This window comes from Centroberyx affinis, unplaced genomic scaffold (genome assembly GCF_046629955.1).
Source record: "Centroberyx affinis isolate AG114_WGS23_722 - 3 ecotype Tasmania unplaced genomic scaffold, CSIRO-AGI_Caff_v1 ptg000120l_1, whole genome shotgun sequence".
Classification (NCBI taxonomy): Eukaryota; Metazoa; Chordata; class Actinopteri; order Beryciformes; family Berycidae; genus Centroberyx; species Centroberyx affinis.
In genome coordinates, this window is record NW_027278821.1 from 210,235 (window position 1) to 235,937 (window position 25,703).

The window sequence follows — 25,703 nt, forward strand, 5'->3', positions numbered from 1 at the left end:
TGAGCACATGTAACACATTTCGCTGATAAGCTCATATCCTGATTATAAGAAACTCAAAATGATAATGAGGATAGTAGCCGGGATACTTTACACCTTTTCCTGTTTTTATGGCCTGTGAATGTTCAGTTTCCATGGTAACATTTGGAATAGTTTATAATTCATGTATGCATGGATTTGTGATCTGGATAACGTTAAGCTGATCAAGAACTTTTTGAGCTCCGGTATCCTGAAATAAAGCCAGTCAACATAGTCCAAAATGATGTGAAGAAGTCAACAAGCCATTGTCGGTTCAAAGACATCCAGTGCAAAACAGTAGCCACATAAAAGGTAAGATTGGCAGTAAAACATGGCTAGCTCTATTGTCACTGTGAGAAGGCAACGCAAAGCAAAGACTGCTATTCAGGGCACCATTGCAGCCAAAGACATTGTTCCCAATAAACCAAAGCTACAACCACTAGCAAGTGGGAGTGTGCATGAAGAGAGGCTGTTTATACATAAGTCGCCTCCCTGAAAATGGCAGTGTTAGAAACTCACTTCACCTCCGTCAATATAGTCACATATTGACCCATATGGTTGTTTAAACATTACTCTTGATTTTTTTTTCTCTCTCTCCTCTGATTGAAGGCAAGGGGATCGTATCAGAAGACACAACCCCTGGTGTCAGTAGATCTCCCCCCATATCCCAGCCTTTAGGAAACCTTGTAAAAAAAATCATGCAGTTTACTTCTTTACAAGTCTGGGCTGTGAGGTTGTGTAGCAACAAGGCAAAAGTTCTACCTTAGTCATGTCAGAGCTTTTTCAACATGGCAAGGGGAAACCCAGACTGTGTGTAATCACTAATTTGTCACATCTATTTCTGTAATTTTATATCATTATTATGTTATTTGGTATTTGTTGTCTTTTTTGGCAATGTATGTTTACCAATAGATTCTACTTTACTTTAAAGACAATAGTTTAGGGGTAAGCTATGTATGTTTGAAATATTAAAATTCATCTTCAACCAGAAGAAAATCCATAAAAAAACATAATCTGTTGTATCCTGTTGTCTGCTTTTATTGCAGTGTTCAAATGAGTCAGTCACTGTTACACAGAATATACTGAAAATGGGGATACTCACCCCTCTACTAATGAGGAGTGATACAGTGCGCGAGGACAAAATCTTTTCGAGTGTAAAATACTGCCGATATGATTTATTTTTAGCCACAACGTGGCGCCCTTTGCTTCCACTAGAATTGATTTTCAGTCAAATCAATGTTATTGATTACTTTCAAAGACATGCATGATTTAGCTCGTCTACATCGCTTGGTCTGGTGTAAGTGTGTTAATGAACTATTAATTATGTCAATTTAGTTTGTGCTGTTTTAAATTTCTACATACAGTATGATTATTCTGACAATTATCATCATGATTACTACTGCTACTCTGCCCTAGCAGCTGTAACTTGAGCGGCATTATATGAAACAATATTAATATTAATGTACTTTGCACTATTTTGTTCCATATTTGACTCTCAATATATTTCTACTGATGGATCTGTCTTGAGCATTGAGCTGCGCCTTTCAGCTTCATACAAGAAGTGCAAATGATGAACAACATGAGATAGTAACACAGCTGGAATGGAGGCTTCACTCGGAGCCACAGCAGGTTTTAACTGCTTGGTTTTTGTGCTGTACACTGCTGTACAATCAAAATAGCAAAAACCATAAAACAACACAATAAAAACAAAGACCAGTTTTAAAGACAAAAGGACAATAAAATAATAAAAGCAGTAAGACCATAAGAAAAAGAAAGGCAACTCTCATACTGAGTTAAAAGCCAAGGAATAAAAATGTGTTTTGAGACAGGATTTCTTCATCTTTCTTGTCTTCATCTTCTGTCTGAATCATTCAAAACTGGATGAAATAAGGATAGAACCGGGACATTTGCGTGCGAGGTGAACCTGATAACCACTACACTACGGAAACCGGTGAATGAAACTGGCTGCATGCATGCGTGTGTGTGTCTCCATGTATATCACTACCAACTGAACAACTGAATAAACTGAATAACTTTATTTGCATTTTGTCATTAATTTAGAATGGAATTGTGTATCACAATAACTCGCACAATCATATCACAATATGATTCTACTGAAAGACAATAAATGATGACATTGAATTATTGCCAAGCCTGGTATTAAGTGACCTGAAACTGAGTGAAATGAAACTAACATGGGATGCCAGTTTATTATACTGTTACTACTAAACAATTCAGCCCAACCAGCAGCTCTGCAGCTTCACCTGCTGCTGCTCTCACCAGGACACTCATGCATTTTGACATGTGAATGCTGGTGAAAACTTCTCCCACAAACACTGCAACTGTAGGGTTTCTCCTCAGTATGGCCTCTCCTATGCAAAATCATGTCTCCTCTGTGGGTGAATTGTTTTTTACAAACTGAACAACTAAATGGTTTCTCCTCTGTGTGGACTCTCATGTGTTCATGCATATGAATCTTCTGCCTAAATGTTTTACCACAAACTGTACAACTAAATGGTTTCTCCCCTGTGTGGATTCTCGTGTGTGTCTTCAAGTTTTCTTTAGAACCAAAACTTTTAGTACAGTCTGAGCAACTAAATGGTTTCTCCCCTGTGTGGACTTTCATGTGGATATGCATATGACTCTTCTGCCTAAATGTTTTACCACAAACTGTACAAATAAATGGTTTCTCCCCTGTGTGGACTCTCATGTGGATAGGCATATGACTCTTCTTCCTAGATGTTTTACCACAAACTGTACAACTAAATGGTTTCCCCCCAGTGTGGACTCTCATGGGTCTCTGCAGACGTCCCTTGCAGTCAGATCTTTTAGCACAGTCCCCAGTATGAGATCTCTTATGACTTACAAGGACTTCATTGTTTTTCAGTGAGCCTAAACCTGAGTGAGGTTCCCAATCATCATCAGGTTGGCTTTGATGAATCTGTGAGGACTGAGGTTTCTCTTCATCATCTACACTCTTCACAGGGACAGGAGGGAATGGGAACTTGGTGATATCAGCCTTCTCCAGTCCTTGAAGCTGCTCTCCCTCCTGACTGGTCCACAGTTCCTCCTGTTCATCTTTAATGTGTGGGGGCTCTGGGTCCCACTGGTCCAGACCGGGGCTCCACTCCCGCTGCTCAGGGGGAACCTCTTCTTTACTGACCAACAGCTGCTGGACGTCTGGATGTAAGACTGAAATACAGACATACACACATTAAGGAAAACAAATTATGCACAATCACGGCCTAAACTACCACATGTATGCTGACAATACTCAAATATACATCCATACCACACCTGACATTTTGAAACTAAACTCCAACACCGAAATAATCCTCATCGGCTACAAGTCCACATACAGACACACACATACATTCCGCAACCTCTGCCTCTCTATTGATGATAATATGACAGTCACACCTTTCCTGCAATTAGAGAACCTCAGAGTCATCCTGGATTCTGCACTTTCATTTGAACCCCACATAAAAACCAGACAGCTGGCCTTTTTTCAACCCCAAAATGTAACCAGATCCGCCCATACCTGACCATATATCCTCTAGCTCTCCCCTGCACAAGGCTCGGCTCCCTGGGAGACAGAGCCTTTTCTTCTGCTGTCCCTCGCATCTGGAACAAGCTCCCTCCCTCAGTCAGAGCATCGGACAGTGTTGATTCTTTAAATCACTTCTCAAGACTCACCTTTTTAGAGAAGCATTTCGTTTATGGTGGTATTGTTAGTTTTAAGTATACTTTTTTCTATTTTAATGCTGTTTATTAATGCTGTTTGTATGCTGTACAGTGCTTTGAGTTATTGAGAAAGTGCTATATAAATAAAATGTGTTATTATCATTATTATTGTTATTATTATTAAACCCGTGATTGTATTTTAACCTAAGCTTGTTACCATTACTTTGCAGTTGCTCACAACTGAAATATCATACAATGCGTATGAGTAATGTGAAAATAACATTTCAATTCCACAAACCTGCTCTGTGTAAGCACACTTCAGGATTTAAAACAGCGTCCAGCAGCTTTCGTTGTCGGCCGTTCTCCTCTTTTAAACGAGAAGCTTCCTCCTCGCACTCTGCTATCCTGCTTTCCAACAGTCCAAGTATCTCTTCAACAGCCGCAGTTGTTCGCTGCTTCACCAACACTCTCAGGTTTTGTATTTTAGACATTTTCACACAGTGACAGGAACTGATCTGTGTCGTTAGCCACTGAAACATAGAAGTGCAATTCCCTTTGTCAGTTATATCATTATTATTATTACTTATTATTACACAATAATAAGTGGCAATTTTATTTTTTCTAAGAGGTAACTTGAGGCGAAGAACTTGTAGCTTTTCACTAGTTTAGTCTTTGTACTTCACTAATGTTAATTTTGGGCAGGTTATGGGGCGATTTAACGTTAGTGAAGGCCAGAGCTGGCAACAGGAAGTTGTAATGCACCTGCTTCTCTTTTTATTGAAAACATTTTCATAAAATACAGCAGAGTAATACAGAAAACAACATACAACAACATACAACAACATAAAGACTCATTTCCTTCAAGAACACATAAAATTCAGGCTTTCTGTTGGTAAATTTACATTTGTGGATATGGAATTTTGTTAAAATTAAAATTTGTTTCTCAATGCAAAAGCTGTTACCATGACAACATGAAAAGGGCCTACCAGCTAGCTAGCTTTGCTAACGTAAGGGAGATGAATCTGAGGTAAAACTGTGAGGAAAAATGCAAAAAGCCATTCAGATAGAGGTATCCATACACACAGTCCTCTGCTGGTTAATTCATGTACTTGTAAAAAGCTGGGACTCACAAAGCTTGTTTAAGCCAGACGCCATACTGTCCGTTGCGGTTGGTTCTGAACATGGATGTGTTAAACTGAACAGCCGTTGGTCTGCCGGGAGCGGCATGCACCTCACGGGAGCGCGCACGCTGAGTAGGGCCTAATTTAATACTAGCCTACTAGTACTATTACTACTACTAGTATTACTACTACTACTACTACTACAAATATACTTTATTTGTATTAACAAAACAAACAGAATTTAAATAAATATCATTACACAAAGACAACACAATATCGTGCAAAAATAAAATACTAAATAAAAGTCATTAGCAAAAATGACTTGAATGCTTGAAGGTGTTGGCAGCTGTCATGGAAGACCAGGAAGAGCCCCGAGCTGTGCGGCAGTATACATTCCTCAATTTTCTTGGTTCTATTTTTTTTCTTGTCCTTCCACACATTTGGTGTGCAGGGTGCCGGACGTTGCGTCTGCGCCCTGACAGCTCTACACCTCTTCACCTTGGACTCATCAACGGTCTGGGACGGTAGGGATCAGGTAATTTCTCACCATTTACAAGAACCAATTCATTGGTATAGCTATAGCTGCCATTTCTTACTGTAGCTATGGCTCTGGTTAACATGAAACCCCCATAGCTGTCAGCTGTCAACATGTGGCACGTCGTAAATAAAAAAAAAAGTTGTGGAAAAGTGAGGACGAGTGTTTGTGTTAGATTTCAGATCGGAACTATTTTATCATATCAGAAAAGGGCACGTACATTCCGTGTAATGAAAGACCATACACGTTTACTTCATAGAAACTCGTTTTATTTATTAATTGCAACATTTATAAATGCTGAAAACATCCATAAATTAGTTATCATGAAATACTGTATAAGGTGAATACAGCATCACAGAAAATCCCTGCAGTTTCCCAGTCGTATTTATTTCTCACTTTGTGCATTTTTTCTCGTGATCATGGCATGTCCGACAGTACCTGAAGGTAGCATATCTGACTCCGCCCAGCCCGAAGCCCATGTGAAGAGCGGCTCCACTCATGTTATGAAAGCAGTGGGTGTGTGGAGAAGTGGAGTCGTCCGGCGGCAGTGCTGAGCGTATAGGCTTGGAAACTGGTAAACAACCTATTTCTATTCCTTTTATTGAACTGTCATATTCAATACATTGTACAGGCGTTTTTCATGGGTGTTTGTGTGTAATGTGTTGGTGTGTGGTTGCATAGCTTTAAGCGCTGGTAGGGCTCGCGGGTTACACAATGAGTCTTCACCCTACATAACTCGCCACATCACATGTACTAGTACGCAGTGTTCCCTAGCTGTTCCATCCTCTGCTGGCCGAGGACAACCACTGTCCACGACTTTTAACGCACTGATATATGTGCAACATTTAACTACTGACAACAATATTGTGATCAAGTCTTTATAGGCTTCTGATGTCAATTCACTAAACCCTTATTGCAAAGTCGCCCAATCTAATATCATTTGTACAGAGAGTAATTCCTGATGACTGATAAAATATTATTTGGTCAATGTCATAACAGTGTGTCTGCAGGCCCTGAAACTCTAAACTGAGTTTAAAGTTTCTTGAATACGTTTAATTATACTTTGTCTTGAGTAAGTATTATTAAACATAGAGGTCTTGTGGTTTCTTTGAGGTTCTGCTGAGAAATTGGTAGTCTGCACACTGCAAGTTTCTCCCATTGTGTGTGCTTTTTTTTTTTTTTTTTACATGCATGGCTTCCACACTAGATTTTTTTTTTAGATTTCTGTGTGATCTTTGCTCTCATTTTTAATGATATATCTAGAAAATAGAATTTGTACTCACTAAAGCTCGGGTATAGCGAGTGCCACACCTTCTCATACGCAATTGACTCTGCTTGTGACTGTCATTTATTTTATTAGATTCCGATTGAAATGTGAGTTCCCTTATGTGTCACTGATTATTTTTGTGCTCTCCACACAGGTGCACTGCAGTCCAGTGTCAACAATGTTTCGTGCCACCACTGCCTCTCTATGCACCTACTGCCAGAGAATGAGGGTCTTCATCCCTCCCGGTGCCGCCTCTTCCTCGACAGTGACTTCTCCCAGCAAGAGACCCGAGAACCAACACACAGTGGACTCGCTCTATGAGCTGTCAGTGGACATCCGCAAGGTACGCAAGTTCAAGAGCTGGGTTCTGTCCGAGAGCTCTGCGTACGTGCCTGAAACGGCTCGCCTGCTGAGGGACATGGGTGCGGACGCTGCAGTGATCGCCCGGGTGCTGGAGAGTCACCCCGAGGCCGTGCTGTGCCGGCCGGAGGACGTGGCCGCCCAGCGAGACCTGTGGGTGTCCGTGTGCCCCAACAAGCGCGAGCTGATGAGCATCATTGAGAAGTTCCCGGCCTCCTTCTTCACACTGACTCACCACGGCAACCAGCGGGCCAACATCCGATACCTCCAGAGCCTGCGCCTCAGCAAGAGAATCATCGGCAAGCTGATGGCCAGCGCCCCGCAGAGCTTCGGCCGGCCCGTGGAGCGCAACCAGGAGGTCATCCACACGCTGAGGGAGATCTATCTGGACCTGGGCGGAGACGAGGGCAACCTGCGCGTCTGGCTCCAGAAGCTCCTCAGCCAGAACCCGTACATCCTGATGCGGCCTGCCGAGGCCTGGAGGGACAGCCTGGGCTTCCTGAGGGAGCGGGGCTTCACTACGGAGGAGCTCCTCAGCCTGGTCTCCAGCCTCAGGGCCTCCATCGCAGAGCTGCAGCCAGAGGCCATGGGCCAGGCGCTGGCCTACATCGAGGGCGCTCTCATGTGTTCGGACGAAGATCTCAAGGAAATAGTGGTCCGCTGTCCTGCCATTTTGTACTACTCCTTGCCCACCCTGGTCGGACGGTTCCAGGGGTTGATGGACCTGGGGGTGAGCATGGAGCAGGTGAAAGAATCTCCCAATGTCCTGGAGCTCACCACGCAGATCGTGCTCTACCGCATCCAGAAGCTGGCATCCTATGGGTATGATGTGCGCTGCGGCAGCCTGGACGTTATTGTGGGAACCAAGAAGGACTTTGAGATGAGCTATAGCAAGCTGCACCTCAGACAGCAGCGGCCGCTCTTCAACCCTGTAGCTCCCCTCAGATCTGCAGAGGAGTGAATGTTAATGTAGCTTTGGCTGATATGTTACGATATATTGGGAAGGTTTGTGGAAAACAAGCTTTGGGAAAGTCATTCTGTGTCTGTTGAGGGACTCGGGAAAATAGAAGATTGTGACTATTTTGAAATTAACAAGACTGGAAATGTTTGGTATTTCATATGACAAAATATGTACAGGAATATACTGTCAAGCATTGAACCAGTGGCCTAATGAAATGAGTGTCACTGTTTAATCTGCAGTAACTGGCTTTGTCATTCCTGTACTGTACATTGACCTTTACTACTGCAAGTAACAAACTGGTGGTGGTAACTGAACATATCAAGAGTGGAAAAATAAATACCAGCTGAAATTTCTATATTTGTGTCCTTTAATTGCAGCGGTCACTGTCACATAATTTTTTTCTTCTAAGTGACTCCACCTAGGAGTCAGACTTCAGTGGAAAGTGTCCTCAACAAAAAACCTTTAGTATGTATACTGTTGTGTGAATAATATACTCAGTTACCAATGGGGCAAATTAACTACTGATCCATATTGTACTGAACAATGTGCATCATGATCTATGTTACATTTGACAGGGTTTCTGGGTAGTCTGAAAACCAAAGCATCATCCAGACTGATCTCATTTGAAATACCAATTCTGTTAGACTGGGAGGCATCCTGGCTACAGTTTGGATATATTATAGTTTGTCAACTGTTTAACACTGCAGCTTCAAAGAACAGGCTGAGACCCTTTGTATATTTAACCCGATTTTAATTAAACAAGCACACTGAGAAGAACAAGAAGCACGTGAAGCAGTACACTCCAGTGGTACATTTATTGGTGATTACACAGAGGGAAACCATGAAATGAGGAGATTCTATTGCTGTCACCTTTTCTCATTAACAACTGACAAGGGCAATAACTTGATAGTAACATCACACTGATATCGCCTCTACAGTGGTTAAGAATAAAACGAGTAAAAGTGAACTACATAATATTGAGATAGAAAAGTAGAGTCTGTCAGATAGACAGACTGGGTGGTCCAAAGACAGGAGAAAACTGGGAGTAAATGAAAGGATAGGCAGCTGTATTAGAGAAACAAGGTTCCTCACCATCTAGGGACTGGACTGTCTATAAATGCTTTCACTTTTATTTAAAAATTTCATAAAGAAAGGTCCATCCACAATGATTCTTTATATCAAAAATATATCAATGGGTCTATAGCTACACAAAGAGAGAGAAAACACATACAATATCAAATATGTACAAGTTGTATGTGAGCTGAAATTAGCAAATTCATTATATACACAAGGATTTTTGTCCTGGCAATATTAACTTTCAGAGCAGCGTAGTGCGACAGCCTCTCCCACTGGAACGCTGCAAGGATGTCAGCACTGGCTGGGCAGTTCAGTCCATGTGATCATATACAGTCCGATACTTAAGAAACTTGTGAATGTGCTTAATGACAGGATCATACGCTCCTACTGACGTTATGTTCACCCATCATGTAACAACTTGACAGTGTGGTGCTGTAACAGAACTTCAGTCTTTGCGTCCATTTTGTGATAGCTGTGTACACAGTGTGACTGAAAGCGAGTCTGAAGTCATTCCTGCATGGGAGGGAAAAAAAATGTTTCAGTTATCGAATGCAGCAGCACACTGTCAAATGCAAAACAGAGTTAACAGTTAATTTTTCACCGTTTCATTGGTTAGCTCCTCCATTATGATAAATGTAAGCATTGTTTTACCACATTTCACCAGACTTAACATCTTGTATACTAGGCATACATGTTACAAATAATTAACATAGCATTTACTTAAATTGCTATCTTTCTGGTCATTAAATATCTTTTCTATTTATATCAATGGCAACTTTCAGTTCATGGCTACCTTTGTCTGTTTCTATTGTTGCATGGTTGATGGAAACACTGAAAACATTAGAACCACTTAACTAAATGTTCCCAAAATGAAACCCTTAAAAATGTCCAATGGTGTATAAAGCCAGAATAACAAATTATCTTCTTTAGATCTTTTCATCTTAACTGATTACCTTAGGGATTGTGTGGGAATTACACATTCTGCTTTATTCTTATCTCCTAACAAGGCAGTTTTCTGTCAACTCTGGTAGTTTGATAACCTTAGCACAATTATGGCTGTGAGGATCCCAAAGTTTCCATTCCAGGTCTGAATTTGTTTTCTATTTATATTCTCCTACTATGATACTTTAGTAAGAAATGTGCTGTACAAATAGTTATAGTGCTATACCAATAGTTTAGTTATGTTTAAGTTTCCAACTAACCTGTCTAGTGGCTGCTCTGCCTCTGGACTTTAGAGCCAGTCCCATTTCCAGAGTCCTCACTGTGGCGTTTGCCACTGGTCTGGGTGTTGGTGTGGTGTCCAAGCCCTAAGAACACAACAACAGGGCTTAGATACAACCTGGAATCACTTTCTTGTCATCTCTGTGACTAACTAGATAATAAGAGAAGTAGTTTAGCATAAAGGTGTAGAAGTATAAGCTCAGATCATACAGTAATAGCACATCAACACTCACCTTGTTGCATTGCAGGGCCAGGAATCTGCTGGTTGCATTGAGTGTAACACATCATACTGTTATTGGTGCCTACATAACCTGGAATTTCAAACAAGATTCAAGGATTAGCAAAGAAGGAGTATTGTGTGAAGCAACATAAAAGTGAAAAGTAAAGGAAAACAAATGTGGAGTAAGGGGGAAAGTGAGCCAAAGTTATTTAGACAAATGAGACAGATGAATTAAATGTGTAGTAGCTGAGAGTCTCACCTTGCTGGTGAGTGCTGATGCTGGTTTGTGGGTCACCCTGGGGATACACCATGACACCGCTTTGCCAGTCTCCCTGGGAGTGGACTGGCATCTGGTAACCTGCAAAAATAAGTAAAACACTCAATCTCTAGCTCTTCATATGCACAACTGAAATGCCATTGAGTACAGCGGGCTATAAAAGAAGTTAGGAGAACCCAAACGTCTGGATTGTCAGAGCATTGGGTAGTGGGCCACCTACTGGACGGAGCTGCAGCATCATGTGTAGCCTCTATGGAGAATCCCGTCATGCCTGAGGGCGCCTCGCCATTACTGTTGGTGTTGGACGGAACTGTAGCCAGAAGGCCTGTGGACACAGAGACAGGAGGCAGTGAGGAGGCTGTTTGGTTCTTTACCATTAGGGCTCCAAGACTTTGGAGGACCTGCCTAAGGAGTTTAGGCTGGCTAAACCTGTTTAAAATCACTTCTTAAAACTCACTTTTATAGACTCACTTTTATGCAACAATCTTTTATTAATGTTTTGAACTCCCTTTTATGGTTTACTTTTTTTGTTTTTTTGCCTTGCTTTGATATTTCTTCCATTTCTTCATTTATTTTGCTGTTTTATGTTATTTTTAACTCCTTTGTTAAGTGCTTTGTAACTGTGTATTGCAAAATACTGTATAACCTAAGATTATTATTAGTAGTATTGTCTCTTTTGGCAGGAAGCTTTGGATACTCCAACCTACATATGACTTCAAAAGTAATCTATGTTTCAGGTGATCTTTGTTTAATTACCCTATCCCATCCTGTGTCATGTTCATGATCAACACTGTTGTGAGAAATGAGTCCACAATCTTGTGGTTTCCTTACCAAGGCCCCTGTAACAGGACAGCTGCTGGTAGATCTGTTTCATGCGTTCAATGTTGAGACGGCTTGCCTCCGCGTGGTGCACCATGGGCTTGGGGTATTGCACTCCAATAATACATTTGGCTGCCTTCTGTACACTCTCTGGAGCGTTCCAAGGATCATAAATATACTTGGCCGGAAATCCCCTCAGAATGGGGAGGTAGCGCCTAAATTAAGAGATGGAGGACAGAAGAAAAGTAAGTAAGTACAGAAAGCATTGCAGGGTAGTGTAATTTCCTTCCACAACAAACAAAAAGATCTCAGACTCGTCTCTACAAGGCTGGAAGATATATCAGCCAATATATCAGGCTGATATTGGCCTTTTATTAAATATCAAATAACAGCCAGTCAAAGTCATCCACCTCCAATATGATACAGGTTCCTCCGTGACCACAGCTACATATAAACAAAACAACAGATTCCCACAGGAATTGTAGTTTGTACATGAATGAGACAGACTTCACAGTACAATATAGTAGTAGCACATGCAAGCGCACCGTATGTAGTCTCCGTTGGGGTCTGTGCGTCGGCCGAAGCCCACGGGGCAGTAGCAGTGGAAGAACTGCTGGAAGAAGGAGCTGCAGGAGAGCCACATCCAGCTGCCTGCATTTACACTCCAGTCTGCATCCAGCAGCAGCTCCTCAAACACCTCCACACAAAAAACATGAGCCTCAATTAGCTGCAAAACATAATCTCTTGCACTTGCTCAGTAGCTCCTACCACTAGATTAGATTAGACAAAACTTTAATGATTGTGAAATGATCTGAGAAAAAATAGGATGTAAATAAGAATGAATGAGATATATAGAAATATGAGCAAATAGGGAGACTTCAAACATGATGCAACTGACAGTTACAACACTAGAATGTATTCAGTAAAAATATATGAATAAAAATTACAAAAAATAACAATTACAGCATATATGCAGGGTGTGTGAATGCATCATGTAAAAACAAGAAAATAAGCATCGTATCCCTTCCTTGATCATCTCATCCCTTCTTTTATCATCTTCCCCCCCAACACGGCCTACCTTCATGCCCTCCTCCCAGCTGATCCACAGGTCTCCTCTGGTCAGGAAGCAGGCCACGGCGTGTCTGGCCAGGTGGTGGATCCAGCCCTCCTGCCTCAGCTGGGTCATTATGGCGTCGATCCAGGGGAAGCCGGTGCGTCCCTCCGCCCACTTGGCCAGCGCCTCGGGGTTGCGGTCCCAGGGGATCTGAACGCAGATGGGGTTGCTCTCCATCTTGTCAAAGCGAGGGTTGTTGGTGGCCGCCGTGTAGAAGAACTCACGCCACAACAGCTGACCATAGAGGGAGAGAGGAGGGGAGCTGTTCTTCTTCACCTTGGGGGTTAGAGAAGTGACACATGTATAAATATTACTGAATACTGCCGCGTTCATGTCATATCAGAAGAGAAAGAATGGGGACATCTCGCTGCTACTATTTAGGAGCGATCACGTCTTTAACTTGTTCGAATGCCCACATTCAAAATAATTTTTATTTCTGAATTTAACATAGAACATAAATGAACTGCAGCATACTGTATATACAGTAGCTAAACAACATGGTGGTTTAGGTATAAGTAGTGATTTTCGGTTAGCACATTACTATCAAAATGAACTGTTTACAGTTAATCTACAACGGCTTTGAATGTGACTCAGCCAATCTGAGCTGTACACTAGAACTATACATTTTATAATGACTTACCTTCCTGTAGAGGTCGGTGAGTTTGAAGTAGAAGAGCCGACAGGAGAGACAGCCGAAGCGCAGGTATGGGCTGAGACCTGTGGGGCTAGCCAGCAACGAGTTGGCGTTCATCCTGGGACGCTCAAAGTTGGCCACCCATGCCTGAAACAGCAACACAACCAAATGATCAGATATGCAAATGAAAATAACACCACATTGCATTATGTTTTGTATGTCATGATAACATTTCTGTTTACATCAAAGCAAAAACTGGGGATAGAAGCTGCGCGGTATGCTCTAAACATGCTCGTTTCTTGTTTTGTTTTTTTAATTTTTGTGTCCATTTAGGTTGCTAATTGACTAGCCTAGGCTAAATGCAGACAGTGATGCGCAGTGAATATAAATGCGCGGTTACAACAACATTAATTATAAACGCCAACAATAGACTTGTGTAAGATTAGGCTTGGGCGTACTGCTGCTCCCTTCATTAATGCTCCCCTCTACTTCTGAAGTGATGCTTTTTGACCTGGAGATGTCACGGTTAATTACTGTACCCAACCTAGAAACTCAGGTGACAGTTTGGTCCACATGAAATTCAATTGAATTTGAATTGAATTGAATGAAATATTAATTCTGCGGGATTGTCTCAGCCAAGGCGGCCGACAATTCTTGCTAAGGCTATAAAGCACTGCGGGAAACACTGTGTACAGTACTATATATTGTATTCACAGTGTATGTGTGTGTGAAAAAGATGATTTTGACATACCTTCCTCTCCAAATGCCTCTCCAGTCGTGTGAGGGCCTCGGTCTCTCCCCCTGGCCACACAGCTGAGGACAGACCTTCGGTATCAAAACCTGCAGGAATCACATTAAGAGCACAAAGGACAATGACAGGTTAAGGACTCACCCTGTATTTTTGCATTGGAGTGTTTGGTGTGATCATGTCTATATGTTTTCTTTGAAGTAGCAGTTGTACGTAGATCTACAGATCCCACCACTATCACCCTGAAACCCAAACTGCCCCACAGCTGATGCGAGGGTGATGGAGACATGGACAAAAAGCATCTGCATCCACGACTCTCTGGCCTTACTCACCCAGCTCCTCCAGGGAGGGGACCCCAAACTTCTCATCGTGGTCGTCAGAGAGGGGCGTGGTACATTTCCCCATGACCTCAGCCGTGATGGACTCTGCAGGCACCTCCACTGCATCCATACGACTGATGAGGGTCTGGAAACGCTTGTAGGTGAGCGGGGACTGGCCCCCATTCAACTCTATGATCCTGCAGGGGAAAAAGAGATAGACAGTGTGAGAAAAAGAAGAAATAATGGAACTAACAGATGCATAGGGAAAGTTTAATAGTTCAGCGGGTCAGTGTTTGGACTATAAGGTAGGGGCTTTGAAGGCAGACACCAAAAATGAAGTCACTGATAGCCAATATTTTGTGCCGATATTCAGTATCCTTACATTTGACAATTTTCCCGCCACAAAAATTACAAGTATTCAGTGTTTACCCCAAATTTTGTTCTTGGCAGGTTGGAAAGGCCTCTGAAACAGCATTTAAACCATCATGTGACACTAAAACTCTCCACTAAACCAAGGATAACATATTCTTTTAAGAGGTTAGCAGCTCTTTAAGGCAATGACACACCCCACCTATTTAGTGGTAGGGGAAACTGGGGGATACATTAGGGCCCTTAAGCAAAGAATTAATGAGCAAAAAATATAAGGCCAATATTTGCCCAATATATTGGCAAACCAACATATCACTGTAACCCTACTATAAGCCATGAAGAATGAGGGATGTCAACTCACTTATCCAGGTCATAGAGTGTGTGGGAGATGCAGACCGTCACCTCCACACCAGCCTCGCGGGCCAGTTTCTTGATAGCTGCATCTCGCTCTTTCCCAAAGGGCTCAGAGTCATACTCATAAGACAGACGAGTGATCTTCCACTCCTGGAGAACAGTGAATAAAAATAAAACAAACTTAACAATGGAATAGTTTGGGTTAACACACCTATTTCCATGCACTCTCACAGAAAATGTAATATTGTTATCAACAATCTTCGGTAGTTAAATCAGATCAACGTGTCACCTTGAAAAGTCGGGGAAAGACATCAGTGGGCTGGCCGCGTATCACAAACAAACGAGAGTTGAGCTTACGAAGGCTGGCATCCAAGTCCTCAAGACTCTGCAATAGGAACCTGGGGGGTCAGATAAAAGGATTTGAGGAGAAAAACAGGATGGTTAAAACATTTACTAATATATAGTTTATTCAAAGTGATCTAGCACATGGTGTCAGTAGAATCTCATGATGTGCTACTAGGAAAAGCTTTGCCTTGTGGTGAAAAGGTCATCATGTCAAACATGAGTGAGATATTACCTTGCTATCATACGCCAAGTGACCAGACCCTATTAAGGATTTAGTGAAAACAATTCTATTCAAGATTCAAGTCATTAAAACACACCTATACATATTATTCAATGCCACAAGTCACAACTAACTGGATCCAAAGGTATGTTCTCTAGACCAGGTGGAATGCATAATAAAAGGGCATGAGCAGCTGCACCTAATCTGCAAAAGACATACCATTACCAAATATAAGCTGCATCCTTCATGGAGTTTCTTACGTAAGATAATTAGTAAGTATACAGGGGTTGTGTATAGTTGGGCCATGACGGTAATGACGCTTGTGGAAAAAATGGTTCTGCTTAGATGCCTTACCACAGGAGGAAGCAGAGGATAAGTAACTCAGCAGAATAAATGGGATGGGAATGAACACACCTTAATGAGTGATTTCTATCTGCAATTTGGGTTAATTGTGCTAGGGAAATTATTCAGTATTATTGTATTGTGTTTGAAAAGTCAAACAAAGGCAACCAGTAATTACATGCTGAGAAAAGGCAGTATAAAAGTCATGGTTTACAATGTGAGCAATCTGTGTTAAAAAAAATAAATAAAAAAGCAAACTCATAAATAATGGAACATTGGGGGGATCCTCAGTCAAAGTGGCTGTATTCTTTTGTTGAGGCAGCCTGCATTGACTATGTAACACTGCGGCAGGGAGTCAATGTAATATACAGCCCAGCAGAGGGAGCCACAGAGCCATTACACTACAACCCAATTGAGTCGCAGGAACCCAAGGCTCATGGTGAGATTACACTACTTTACAAAGGATTGAGTATTAGATATATATACACTGTAGTATATCTCATACACCACACATCACTAAAATTGAGATCTTGAGCTAAGGGGTAGTGGTGTATGAGGTGTTGCTCATTGCTCCCAATGGTTAATATCACAGTTGATGTGAACTGTGGTCCTGCATTCCTCAGCAGTGAGTAGACCTGGCACAGCATGCGTTAGAGGTTTCAGTTCCCAAAGGAGCAGTCCAAACTGAACGTACTGTATATGCACTCATGGCAGCATAAGGTGCTTTGGATAGAGGCATCCATCAAAATGGCATATTAGACAATGATATATTTAGGGGACAAGAGACACTTGAGCTGCCTCATGTCCTGCGATAATGCGGTTTATGTGAAATAACCAGTTATGTAATGAAGTCATTAATTAAGCTAAAGAATGCATTAATTAGCAAATATTTCTATGTCAACATAGGTTAGTACTTGTCTTCACATACACATCTCATTAATATGAATCCTGTATCTTAAAGTATTACAGTTAGAGCAATTTCAAGAATATCAGTTTTCCCTCATTAATATGCAAATTTATGCAGCAAGGTGTTCCAAAATCTACTGAGATCATCTATTCTATAGGGAGAACATGTGGTGTAAGTATTAAGTTTCTATCATGTATTGTTCTTGAGTTATTCTAAACACAGTCATACACAGATGTCATCATGACGACTCCTGCATACCATGATGGTGGGAAATAAAAAGCAAGAAAGATTATCTGTGTGAAACCACAGCAAACTATAAACTCACAACAAAAATACCCCCATCACAGAAATTTTGGCTAAGTTTAGAAATTGCTTGGCTCTGTGAGGAGATCTTCCAAAGTAGGACCACAGTAATCTGACAAATGTTTCACATGTAAATAGGAAATTCTATAAAATCTTTCCTTTCTGGAGCTTACAGAAGGAGTTCAGCATATGTTATATATAGACTATTTGCTCAGTGTTTGATTAATCTTAGGGTTAGGGTTAATGTTAGAGATAGGGTTAGGTTTAGGTTTAAAAATGGGCTCAGGGTTAGGTTAGGGTTCGGCATAAGTCAGGGTTAGGCCTACATATTCTGTGGAGATCCACTAAACAGGCAAGTGACACTCTGTTAAACATCTACTTTTTGTCACCTGATAGTTAGTTGAGTATTAACGTTGGACTATCCAAATAAAGTGTAATAATAATTAACCATGATAAGTCTGTTGTCATAAATCAACACTTAACTGACGTAATGTATTTGAATTGTGTTTAAGGTGGCTTTTTCCTTGATTGAAGCATGAGAATGTCTCTTCATGTAATTATGAATAATATCACATGCTATTACTTAGCCCATATCATATGACAATTATTCATAACCACAAATAAATGCCTACTACATACACACCTCTCTCTAACTCCATGAAGGCCGTAGTACGGCAGAGTAAAAGGAAATAATTTTCCTTGAGAACACCGATTTCCTTTTAATCTTTAGGCTAAGCATTATTCCTTCAGAAAAAGCCAAATTTGTTGTTCCACTTTGCATGAACAAATAAGTATGACCAGGCTGCAGTACTTAGGCTGCCTGCCAGCCTGCTGCACTGGAAAGACATATTTCTTACCCACTGCTTACACTGTCATTCTCTTAATCTCAAAATCTTGTTCATAACCAGTATAATTTCTAGCGGAATAACACTGGACTTTTGTGTTTGTCAGTGTGCCTGCTGAGAAAACTGCCATTGCGGTATGCAGATGTGTTATGCAGTGACATATCAATAGATTAAAAAAGGCAGGCCTTGACCACCTTCTTAAGGCTGAATCATGTGGCCAGTGGATGACCAGTTCTTAATGTACTGGCAGTCAACCAGCCCGCATCTGCGTCACACTAAGTTTAATCATCACTGTATGTGACGTCAGCAAAAAATAAAATAAAAAAAAAACCCAATTCAAATGAAGTCAAACGTGGCCAACTGAAGGGTTTTTCACCACAAGTTATAGAATTATTGTTAATGCTTATTTTTTTCTGTATGTCTGCTTTATCTCTTTCCCCAAGAACAAGACTGTACCAACTGTAGGCTAGTCCAGTGTGTCCACAGCACGTGTGCGCACACACACACACACACACACAGAGCGGCAGTAATAGGGTCCTTCCCGTGTTGTTGCTATAGGTACCATTCAAAGTTCGTAGGTGTAAACTTCCTGTATCTACGCCTAATCATGGTTAGCCCCCCCCCACCCCACCCCCCCGACATGAAAGCCAGTTGAGTGTAGCAGGTGAACTGTGAAAAGTTTTCAATGACAGTGAAAGTATATGAATTTAAAAAGGTTTCCTTGTTTCCTCGCCAGCACCATAATCTGAGCAATGCTTGCATTATAGCATGGCTATTGTGGGGATTCTGATAATATGGCTAAACATTTATTATGAGGAAATCTGTATAATCCTGTAATGTGGGATGATGTGCACTTGTGCAGACTTCCTGACGCAAAAAATACCTGAGAAACTGAGTGAATCAAAACGTGTGTGTGTGTGTGTGTGTGTAGGGGGCGAGGGAGGTAGCGGGTGTCTGATTTTTTTTCCGGAGAGTAATGCAAAAATGACATTAAAGAATAAGACGATTTTGGACCGATATATAATGTGTCTCTTTACATACCTGTAGTACTTGGACCTACAGAGAATATTGACTCCAGAGTCAACTGTCACTTGAAACGGCGAGCTCTGTTGTTATGCCTCTTACTGCTAACAGTGAGTCCAAACAAGGTTTGTCAAAATATCTCCAAAAAAGCCAGTCTGTGAAAAAAATATGGCGACCAACTGACGTATTTATATCCACGGCCCAGAAAGCAGCAGCACCACTCAGTGGAACCAAACTCTACTGTTTACTATCTGACCTGACCGTCCACTAAACTACATCACACTGCCAGTAACGCACTTTCACCCCACAGCAGTCTGTGCTGCGGCAGAGAAAAATAGTTCTGTCATTTCCTGATTAGTGAAAGTGTGTGTAATGGCGGAATTGTGTCATAAAATCAGAGCTAATTTAAATTTTTGTTTGCTCTCAACTCCCCTGTGGAGCCTACAAATGGCTTTTTTGCAGATATTTTGACAAACCCTGTTTGTACTAGCCTCAAGAGGCCTAGTAACGGAGCTCGCCATTTCAACCAACATTTGACTCAAGAGTCAATATTGTCTGTGGGTCTAAGTATTACAGGTAATAATAATAATCAAGTTTATTTGTATAGCAAACAGAGTTACAAAGTGCTTCACATAAAAAGCAAAAGTAAAATCAGTATTTAAGATAAAACACATGGTCAAATGAAGCTTATGTAAAAGACAAATTATATATAGGTCCAAAATCACCAAACTTATCCTTTAAACCTGAATTAGGCAACTTTGCACGCTGGAGGATCCAAATGGCAGCAAGATGTAACTGTATGAAAAATGTAAAATTCAATACCCACAAATCATGTGGCATGGCATCAGTAAACTGCACACATCATGCTCATGTTTACCAACCGGACCGGTTTGTGATGGGAATGGGACATTCTTCTCTGTCCCACAGCCCCACTTTGTGATTTACTAAGGCAGGTGTAGTTCTACATAAAAAATCTTGCCTATTTTTGCTTTAACTTTAAGACTGCCAAGTGTCTACAATTAAAAATTGCAAAGGAGTGGCAGATACATCCTCTATGGCAGCAATGTCTTTCTATAGGACTTACGATCACTCACTGCAAAGTGAAACGCACATGGCCCACATCTTTCTAGTAACCAATACTCCTATGCTAGATGACACTAGGTGTAAATCCCGTCTGAGCCAAGGCAACTCCTCTGTAGAAAAGTGGGTCACTCGCTATGCTAGCTGCCGTGCTCTCCTGACCTCCCCGGTCAGTATAATGGTCTAAAACCAGACCCAGACCATCTGACTCCAAAAGAAAAGCAGTGACCTAACGTAGCTCCAGCAAGGGAGTGTTTAGAAAAGACAGAGCTGTACTCCACAAGATGATTAATGGGTTGCAAATTTCAACCTCGTCTGGTGTTCACAAAGCTGCTACAAAATACAGAACTAGATAGAGTATTACAAACAACTCTAACCATGGCTTCAAGAACTCCTTTCAGTTGAATAAAATCCTTCATGATCATGTGCCAAGGCCAAAGCAACCCACAAAACTCTTTCAAACAGCTTAAACATTTGAATGTATAAAACAGCAACGCTAAAGGAGAAATCAGATGGAAGCAGCTTTGTAGAATGAGTTCTCTGTTCACTGTTGTGCTGCTCACCAGAGATAGTTGGGGTCTCTTGCAATAGCAGTGGTGGATAGCGGAAGTAGGTCAAAAAAGATGTGGAGGATGGGAGGTTTTCTACTAACACGCTGACCTACTTAGGCCGCGAGTGGAGATGTTAGCAGGGAGGGAAGGTTGTTATGGTTATGTCATCAGACCTGCCTCACTCACTGAAGATCACCCCCTAGATCCTGATCACCCCCTAGATGTCTGATTCTTGTTGTGATAGTTCCTAAATACTTAGAATGCAGCTTTGATGATCAAACTTTAAAATACAAGACTAATTGATAAGAAATAATGTCTCAATCAGAGCCAACATCAAATATGAGTCACGTTTTACGATTGAAAGATTAAATATTATAATTATATATCATTGCATTGCATTCCTATTAACATATGACTCTTGCTCCAAACACTAAATCACCATTGAGCCTCGCTACATGCACAAAATAAAACTCCTAGTTGCTGGAGACAGTGACGTGCACAACCATTGCACAGAGACAAGAGACAGAGATGAAAAAAGACATAAAGGGAATGAATCGGTGCAAACTGAGTGATCTGTGTGTGAGCTCTGCGTCACCCCAGGCTGCTGTTACATAACTGTGGAAGAATAACATGGATGCTCCATAACAGGAGCGCCGCTGCTACTGCCCCACTCTTCCACTCACGGCATGGGAACGCAATACAAACCAGACCGCACAGCAGGAAAGGAAATGACCAAGACCAGCGAGTCATTCATTCAGTCATGAACAGAGAGGCACAGCTACAGATCAGGTAGGCTACATGTGCAGATTGTTACATGACAAATCATTTACTGTAGTTTGCACATAGAAACACTGAGTGACTGCAGGCTACAGCACACATTTGTGGGGTTGTAATAAATGAATGTCTGGGTCACACACCAAGCTGGAGTGAGGTTGTGATGGGTTTGTTTTGACTGAGAAAAGTTTCCACGCCACACTGAAGGTTAACCCTGACTGTTAGTTTGATGGGTTAGGGTTAAGATGCAGGACGAAGCCAGGGCTGGAAGGGGAGCGGCTTCACAGATACCGACCAAAACACCACTAACTTTAACAGTCCTTGCTTTTATCTCTGTCACATGAGACTTCACATATTGATTTGTGTGAGCAGATCCAAACGGCCTCTTCCTTTCTCAGACAAGCACACACACTTTCTGATTGTCTCAAGTTCGGCGAAGTGCTGTAGGATACAGTTACAATTGTTGAACCGTACACTCTCTCTTTACCTATCGAATGCAGGGATATAGGTCAAATTCTGACATAGGCCAATATGTCAGAATTTGACATATTATTTATGAGAAAAGTTGATGAAGCTCCAAAACACACACACACACACACACACACACACACACACACACAACACAACTACAGAAACAGATGTAATCCATTGCTGACATGTAAAATGCATGGTGTGATTTCATTACTGACTCTTTATGTCATTCATCTTTTTCAAATGTATGGGTAAATGTGGAATGGTGAATGTCCCTAAGCCCCGGCACCCTTCCATTGCTTTGAAGTTGGAAATCTCTCAGCCATAGAGCCTGACCCCAAAAACGGGCTTGTTAATTAATTATACTCCCCTCTCTGGCTAACTTGGAAGCCTAAATAAGTCTGGAGACCTAGACATTTCCCTAATTCTAAATCGGGACAGTGTTTCCAAATGTATGAGTTACTCAGGATATGGAAAGGCCAACGTTTGCCAGCTCTCTAATCCCTATGGAAGGGGGAAAATAATGTTTTGATTATCCTGCCAGGACAGTGCTGTAGCAGCCCGCAACTTGGAGAGGAGATGAGAGAGAGAGGAGAGGAAGAGAGGAGAGAGAGATTGAAATTGGTGTAAACTACACACTATAAGGCAGTGGATCGCAAACTGGGCTCCAGGGACCACAAGGGGTCGTTGAGAGGGTTCCAGAGGGTCCCCAGCAAAATGAGGATTAGTTGGATTTCACTGTTACTTCATTCACCAGATGTTACCACTAGGAGATTATGCATAAAAGTGACTATTCTGATCAGAGGTTTCACTCTCCTCACCTACAGTAGAAACAGACAACAAAACCTTCTCAGACCGGGGTTCCTGGACAAAACCTTTATCAAGTGGGGATCTATGGTCTAAAAGTGTAAAACAAGAGGCCTATACAATATAACCAACACATAGCCTGCCATCCATTTAGCCATGGTTATGGAGGGCCTACGCTATTGTAAAGTCCCTGCATCTCATATGATTTGCCACCAAAACTTTGGCACCTGCTTTGGCACCAAAACATGTCGAGCAACAAGTGGAACAATGACTGATGAATGATAAGGCATTACTATTTGGTCAATGTGATAAATTATTAAATCTAGACCAGTAGAGTACACAACTTAGAGGGAACATTGGTCCTGAATGCTCCCTGGTGTGATTTTTTTTTCTTTTTAGATAGGACCAACTTGATAACTCCAATGACACATACACACACACACACACACACACACACACAACTCTGTTACATCTAACACATGCTTTCCTCACCTCCACCTGCTGATCCCAACGTTAGAAGATCCTGCAAACCAAGGGTCGAGGATGTAGACGCAGCGGACAGAATCCGCTCCCTGCAGAGATTCCTTGAGCGACGGGTTGTCGTGGAGCCGCAAGCCCTTCCTGAACCAGTGGATCGTATTAACGACCATTACTCAACTGGACGAGTCCTTTTCCTTTTGCAAGTCTTTAGATGTATTTATTCCACTTTTCGATTCCGATATACTGACGTTCTTTAATTATGTCCAAGAAAAAAAGGGGAAAAAGGCCACTGGGTAATCCAATTTTAAAAAGAAAAGTGTCTCTAGAGCTATTTGTGCATACAAGCCTTTGTTTTAAGTAATACAGTCCAACTTTGCACCTAACCCTGCTCTAATAGAACCTTTTCCATAATGTCGAAGAATTTAAAAACCGGGTGCAGCTGAACCATTTGGGCACGAGACAGCGCGCGCTCTCTGGCAATGCGGAACGTTACACGGCGGGCTTTAGGACCTGGTTCGCTAACGAGCACCAGCCTGACTTGTTGTATAACTTGTTTTTCTGAATGGTAAAAAATGCGTCTAGAAATATATCTAGAAATGTGCTAAACGGCTTTAATGTGCCTGTACTCTAAACACTGAGTAACAATAATTAACTGGCCTGTAATTTGGTGCAGTTGGTGTTGCTAACGACCGCCGGAGACCGTGGCAAGACCGGTTGCTCTTCGCCGTGAAGACATGGGAAAGCTGGTTATGTAAATACAATTTCGTCCAATGATATTTAATTCGTCGTCCGGGTATAACGTGGGCGAATACTTAGCTGTTGATAAACAAGTCTTACTCTCGTATAACTGCTCTTCCTCACTGTAGAATAGCTGTTTTCAGTAGTAACGTTATATCTGTAATTTCTCTCCAACCGCCGTTAATAGCTGGACAAGCTCCTCGCCGCACCTACAGCCGTGATTCCACCCACAGGAGGACGCACACCGCCCCGGGGTTTCCTATTGGTCGAAATTGCTGTGTGCGTCATAACGTAGTCACGTTTCTGCAACATGTTTATTCAAAGAAGGTGAAAATCTGTCAAGATAGTTCAAACTAACGGCCTAAAATTAGAATAGTATTAATGAATAGCCACCTAGTGGGATAGGACCATAGACGTCGCTGCAATTCTGAACTCTGAACCAATGACAAACTTGGTCTGAACTCTGTAGCATGTAAGAAGCACCGCCACAGTATGTTGTCAAGATTTCCTTCAAGGTTTAAAAAGCAAATAAATTATAATTTGCAGCAACATTTTTTAGAAGTTAGGGCTACTAGCAAGACCTAGCTAAAGCATACACCAGCTAATTTATGCAAGAACATGTGTGAATAGCAAGTGGCAACGGTGTTCAAACAAGCCTCCCGTAGAAAAAAGGTGTTGAATGTGACTGATTGTGAGACACTCGCATTCACTCCCAGCCACAAGAGAAGCGATCTAGTCTGCCTCAAGAGTCTGCCTAGCGGGATTTAAGCGAAGACGGAAGTAAGCAGAAGTGAATCCTCTCACTTCGTTTATATTTGCCAACAGGTTCATAACTGCAATAAAAAACATAAGTAATATGATGTGCAGAAACACCTTGCCGTTGTAGTTAAGTAAGAAATGTTATTTGTGTATATAGATAACATTTTTCGACAGAAAATATCCTAACATGAAGGAAGAATTCACTGACTTTGCCTCTCCAACTAGTCATTGGTTCCGGATTCGCACATGAAGTATGGCATGCTACCACACACAACTAAAAGTTTGTGCAGTAGTCTGGAGTGATTGGTCAGGTATTTTTTGAGACCCCTGCAAAATTATGCTAGTCAGTCCAAGTCAGTGGTGGAATTACGTAAATGATTTAATGAATCTAGTTATTTTGTCCAAATGCTTTAACAGTAGGGGACCCAACAGTATACTGTGGTAAGCAGCCTGTGTTTAGCAGGCCTCTCAGTAGCTGAAGTACGTTAGTACTTTATACTGGATATTAAATCCAGATGTATGATTAAAGTAAAAATTAAGTAGCCTAAACTCTTTGTTGCCACTTAGTTCCGTTTCTCCACATCCCATTTCTCTATAATGCCTACAAATTGGACTTTTTTCAACGTTTTGGGGCCAAGAAATTATGTAACAATAACATTATTAGTATTGTTGTTATGATTATTATTGGGATATGACACAAAACTTTCACCATGTTGTTGCTGTGCCACGCTTTCTTATTTTGGACTTGAATTCCTTCGACTGAGATGCGTCACAATATTCTATTATATAAATAGGCCTCTAATTATGCAAGGAATTAAATGCGGTTGGAGGCTGAAGGAAGTGACGTCCTTTGGCCCACAAGGTGGCAGTGTAACATCATGAACTACAAGCTGAGTAGTCAAGCCTTCTATGCCTGGTGATAATGATGGGCCATTCCCACTGCATGCTGCACTGTCTTGTTT

At 41.6% G+C, this 25,703-nt stretch overlaps 2 protein-coding genes across 2 annotated transcripts; one reads left to right on the forward strand and one right to left on the reverse strand.

The window, feature by feature from the left end:
- Positions 1–5,870: 5,870 nt before the first annotated feature.
- Positions 5,871–8,278, forward strand: LOC139651384 (transcription termination factor 2, mitochondrial-like). Its single transcript, XM_071528283.1, has 2 exons — positions 5,871–5,929; positions 6,777–8,278. The coding sequence occupies exon 2, from the start codon at positions 6,801–6,803 to the stop codon at positions 7,941–7,943; it is 1,143 nt and encodes a 380-aa protein (XP_071384384.1). The 5' UTR covers positions 5,871–5,929; positions 6,777–6,800; the 3' UTR covers positions 7,944–8,278.
- Positions 8,279–8,683: 405 nt separating this feature from the next.
- Positions 8,684–24,145, reverse strand: cry1a (cryptochrome circadian regulator 1a). Its single transcript, XM_071528328.1, has 14 exons — positions 23,257–24,145; positions 15,386–15,494; positions 15,104–15,246; positions 14,386–14,570; positions 14,057–14,145; positions 13,312–13,452; positions 12,636–12,947; positions 12,103–12,254; positions 11,570–11,772; positions 10,959–11,063; positions 10,721–10,819; positions 10,475–10,552; positions 10,223–10,327; positions 8,684–9,533 (listed from the first exon to the last, which is right to left on the reverse strand). Exons 1-13 carry the CDS (start codon positions 23,412–23,414, stop codon positions 10,227–10,229), a joined length of 1,875 nt encoding a protein of 624 aa, XP_071384429.1. The 5' UTR covers positions 23,415–24,145; the 3' UTR covers positions 8,684–9,533; positions 10,223–10,226.
- Positions 24,146–25,703: the final 1,558 nt, after the last annotated feature.

What these genes read in the sequence shown, in the direction of transcription:
- LOC139651384 (XM_071528283.1), top strand. Translation starts at nt 6,801, where the DNA reads ATGTTTCGTGCCACCACTGCCTCTCTATGCACCTACTGCCAGAGAATG.
- cry1a (XM_071528328.1), bottom strand. Translation starts at nt 23,414, where the DNA reads ATGGTCGTTAATACGATCCACTGGTTCAGGAAGGGCTTGCGGCTCCAC. An exon ending in GTTGGGATCAGCAGGTGGAG is followed by an intron (nt 15,495 to 23,256) that starts GTGAGGAAAGCA and finishes CTGACCCCCCAG; the next exon opens with GTTCCTATTGCAGAGTCTTG. An exon ending in CATCAGCACTCACCAGCAAG is followed by an intron (nt 10,553 to 10,720) that starts GTGAGACTCTCA and finishes TTGAAATTCCAG; the next exon opens with GTTATGTAGGCACCAATAAC.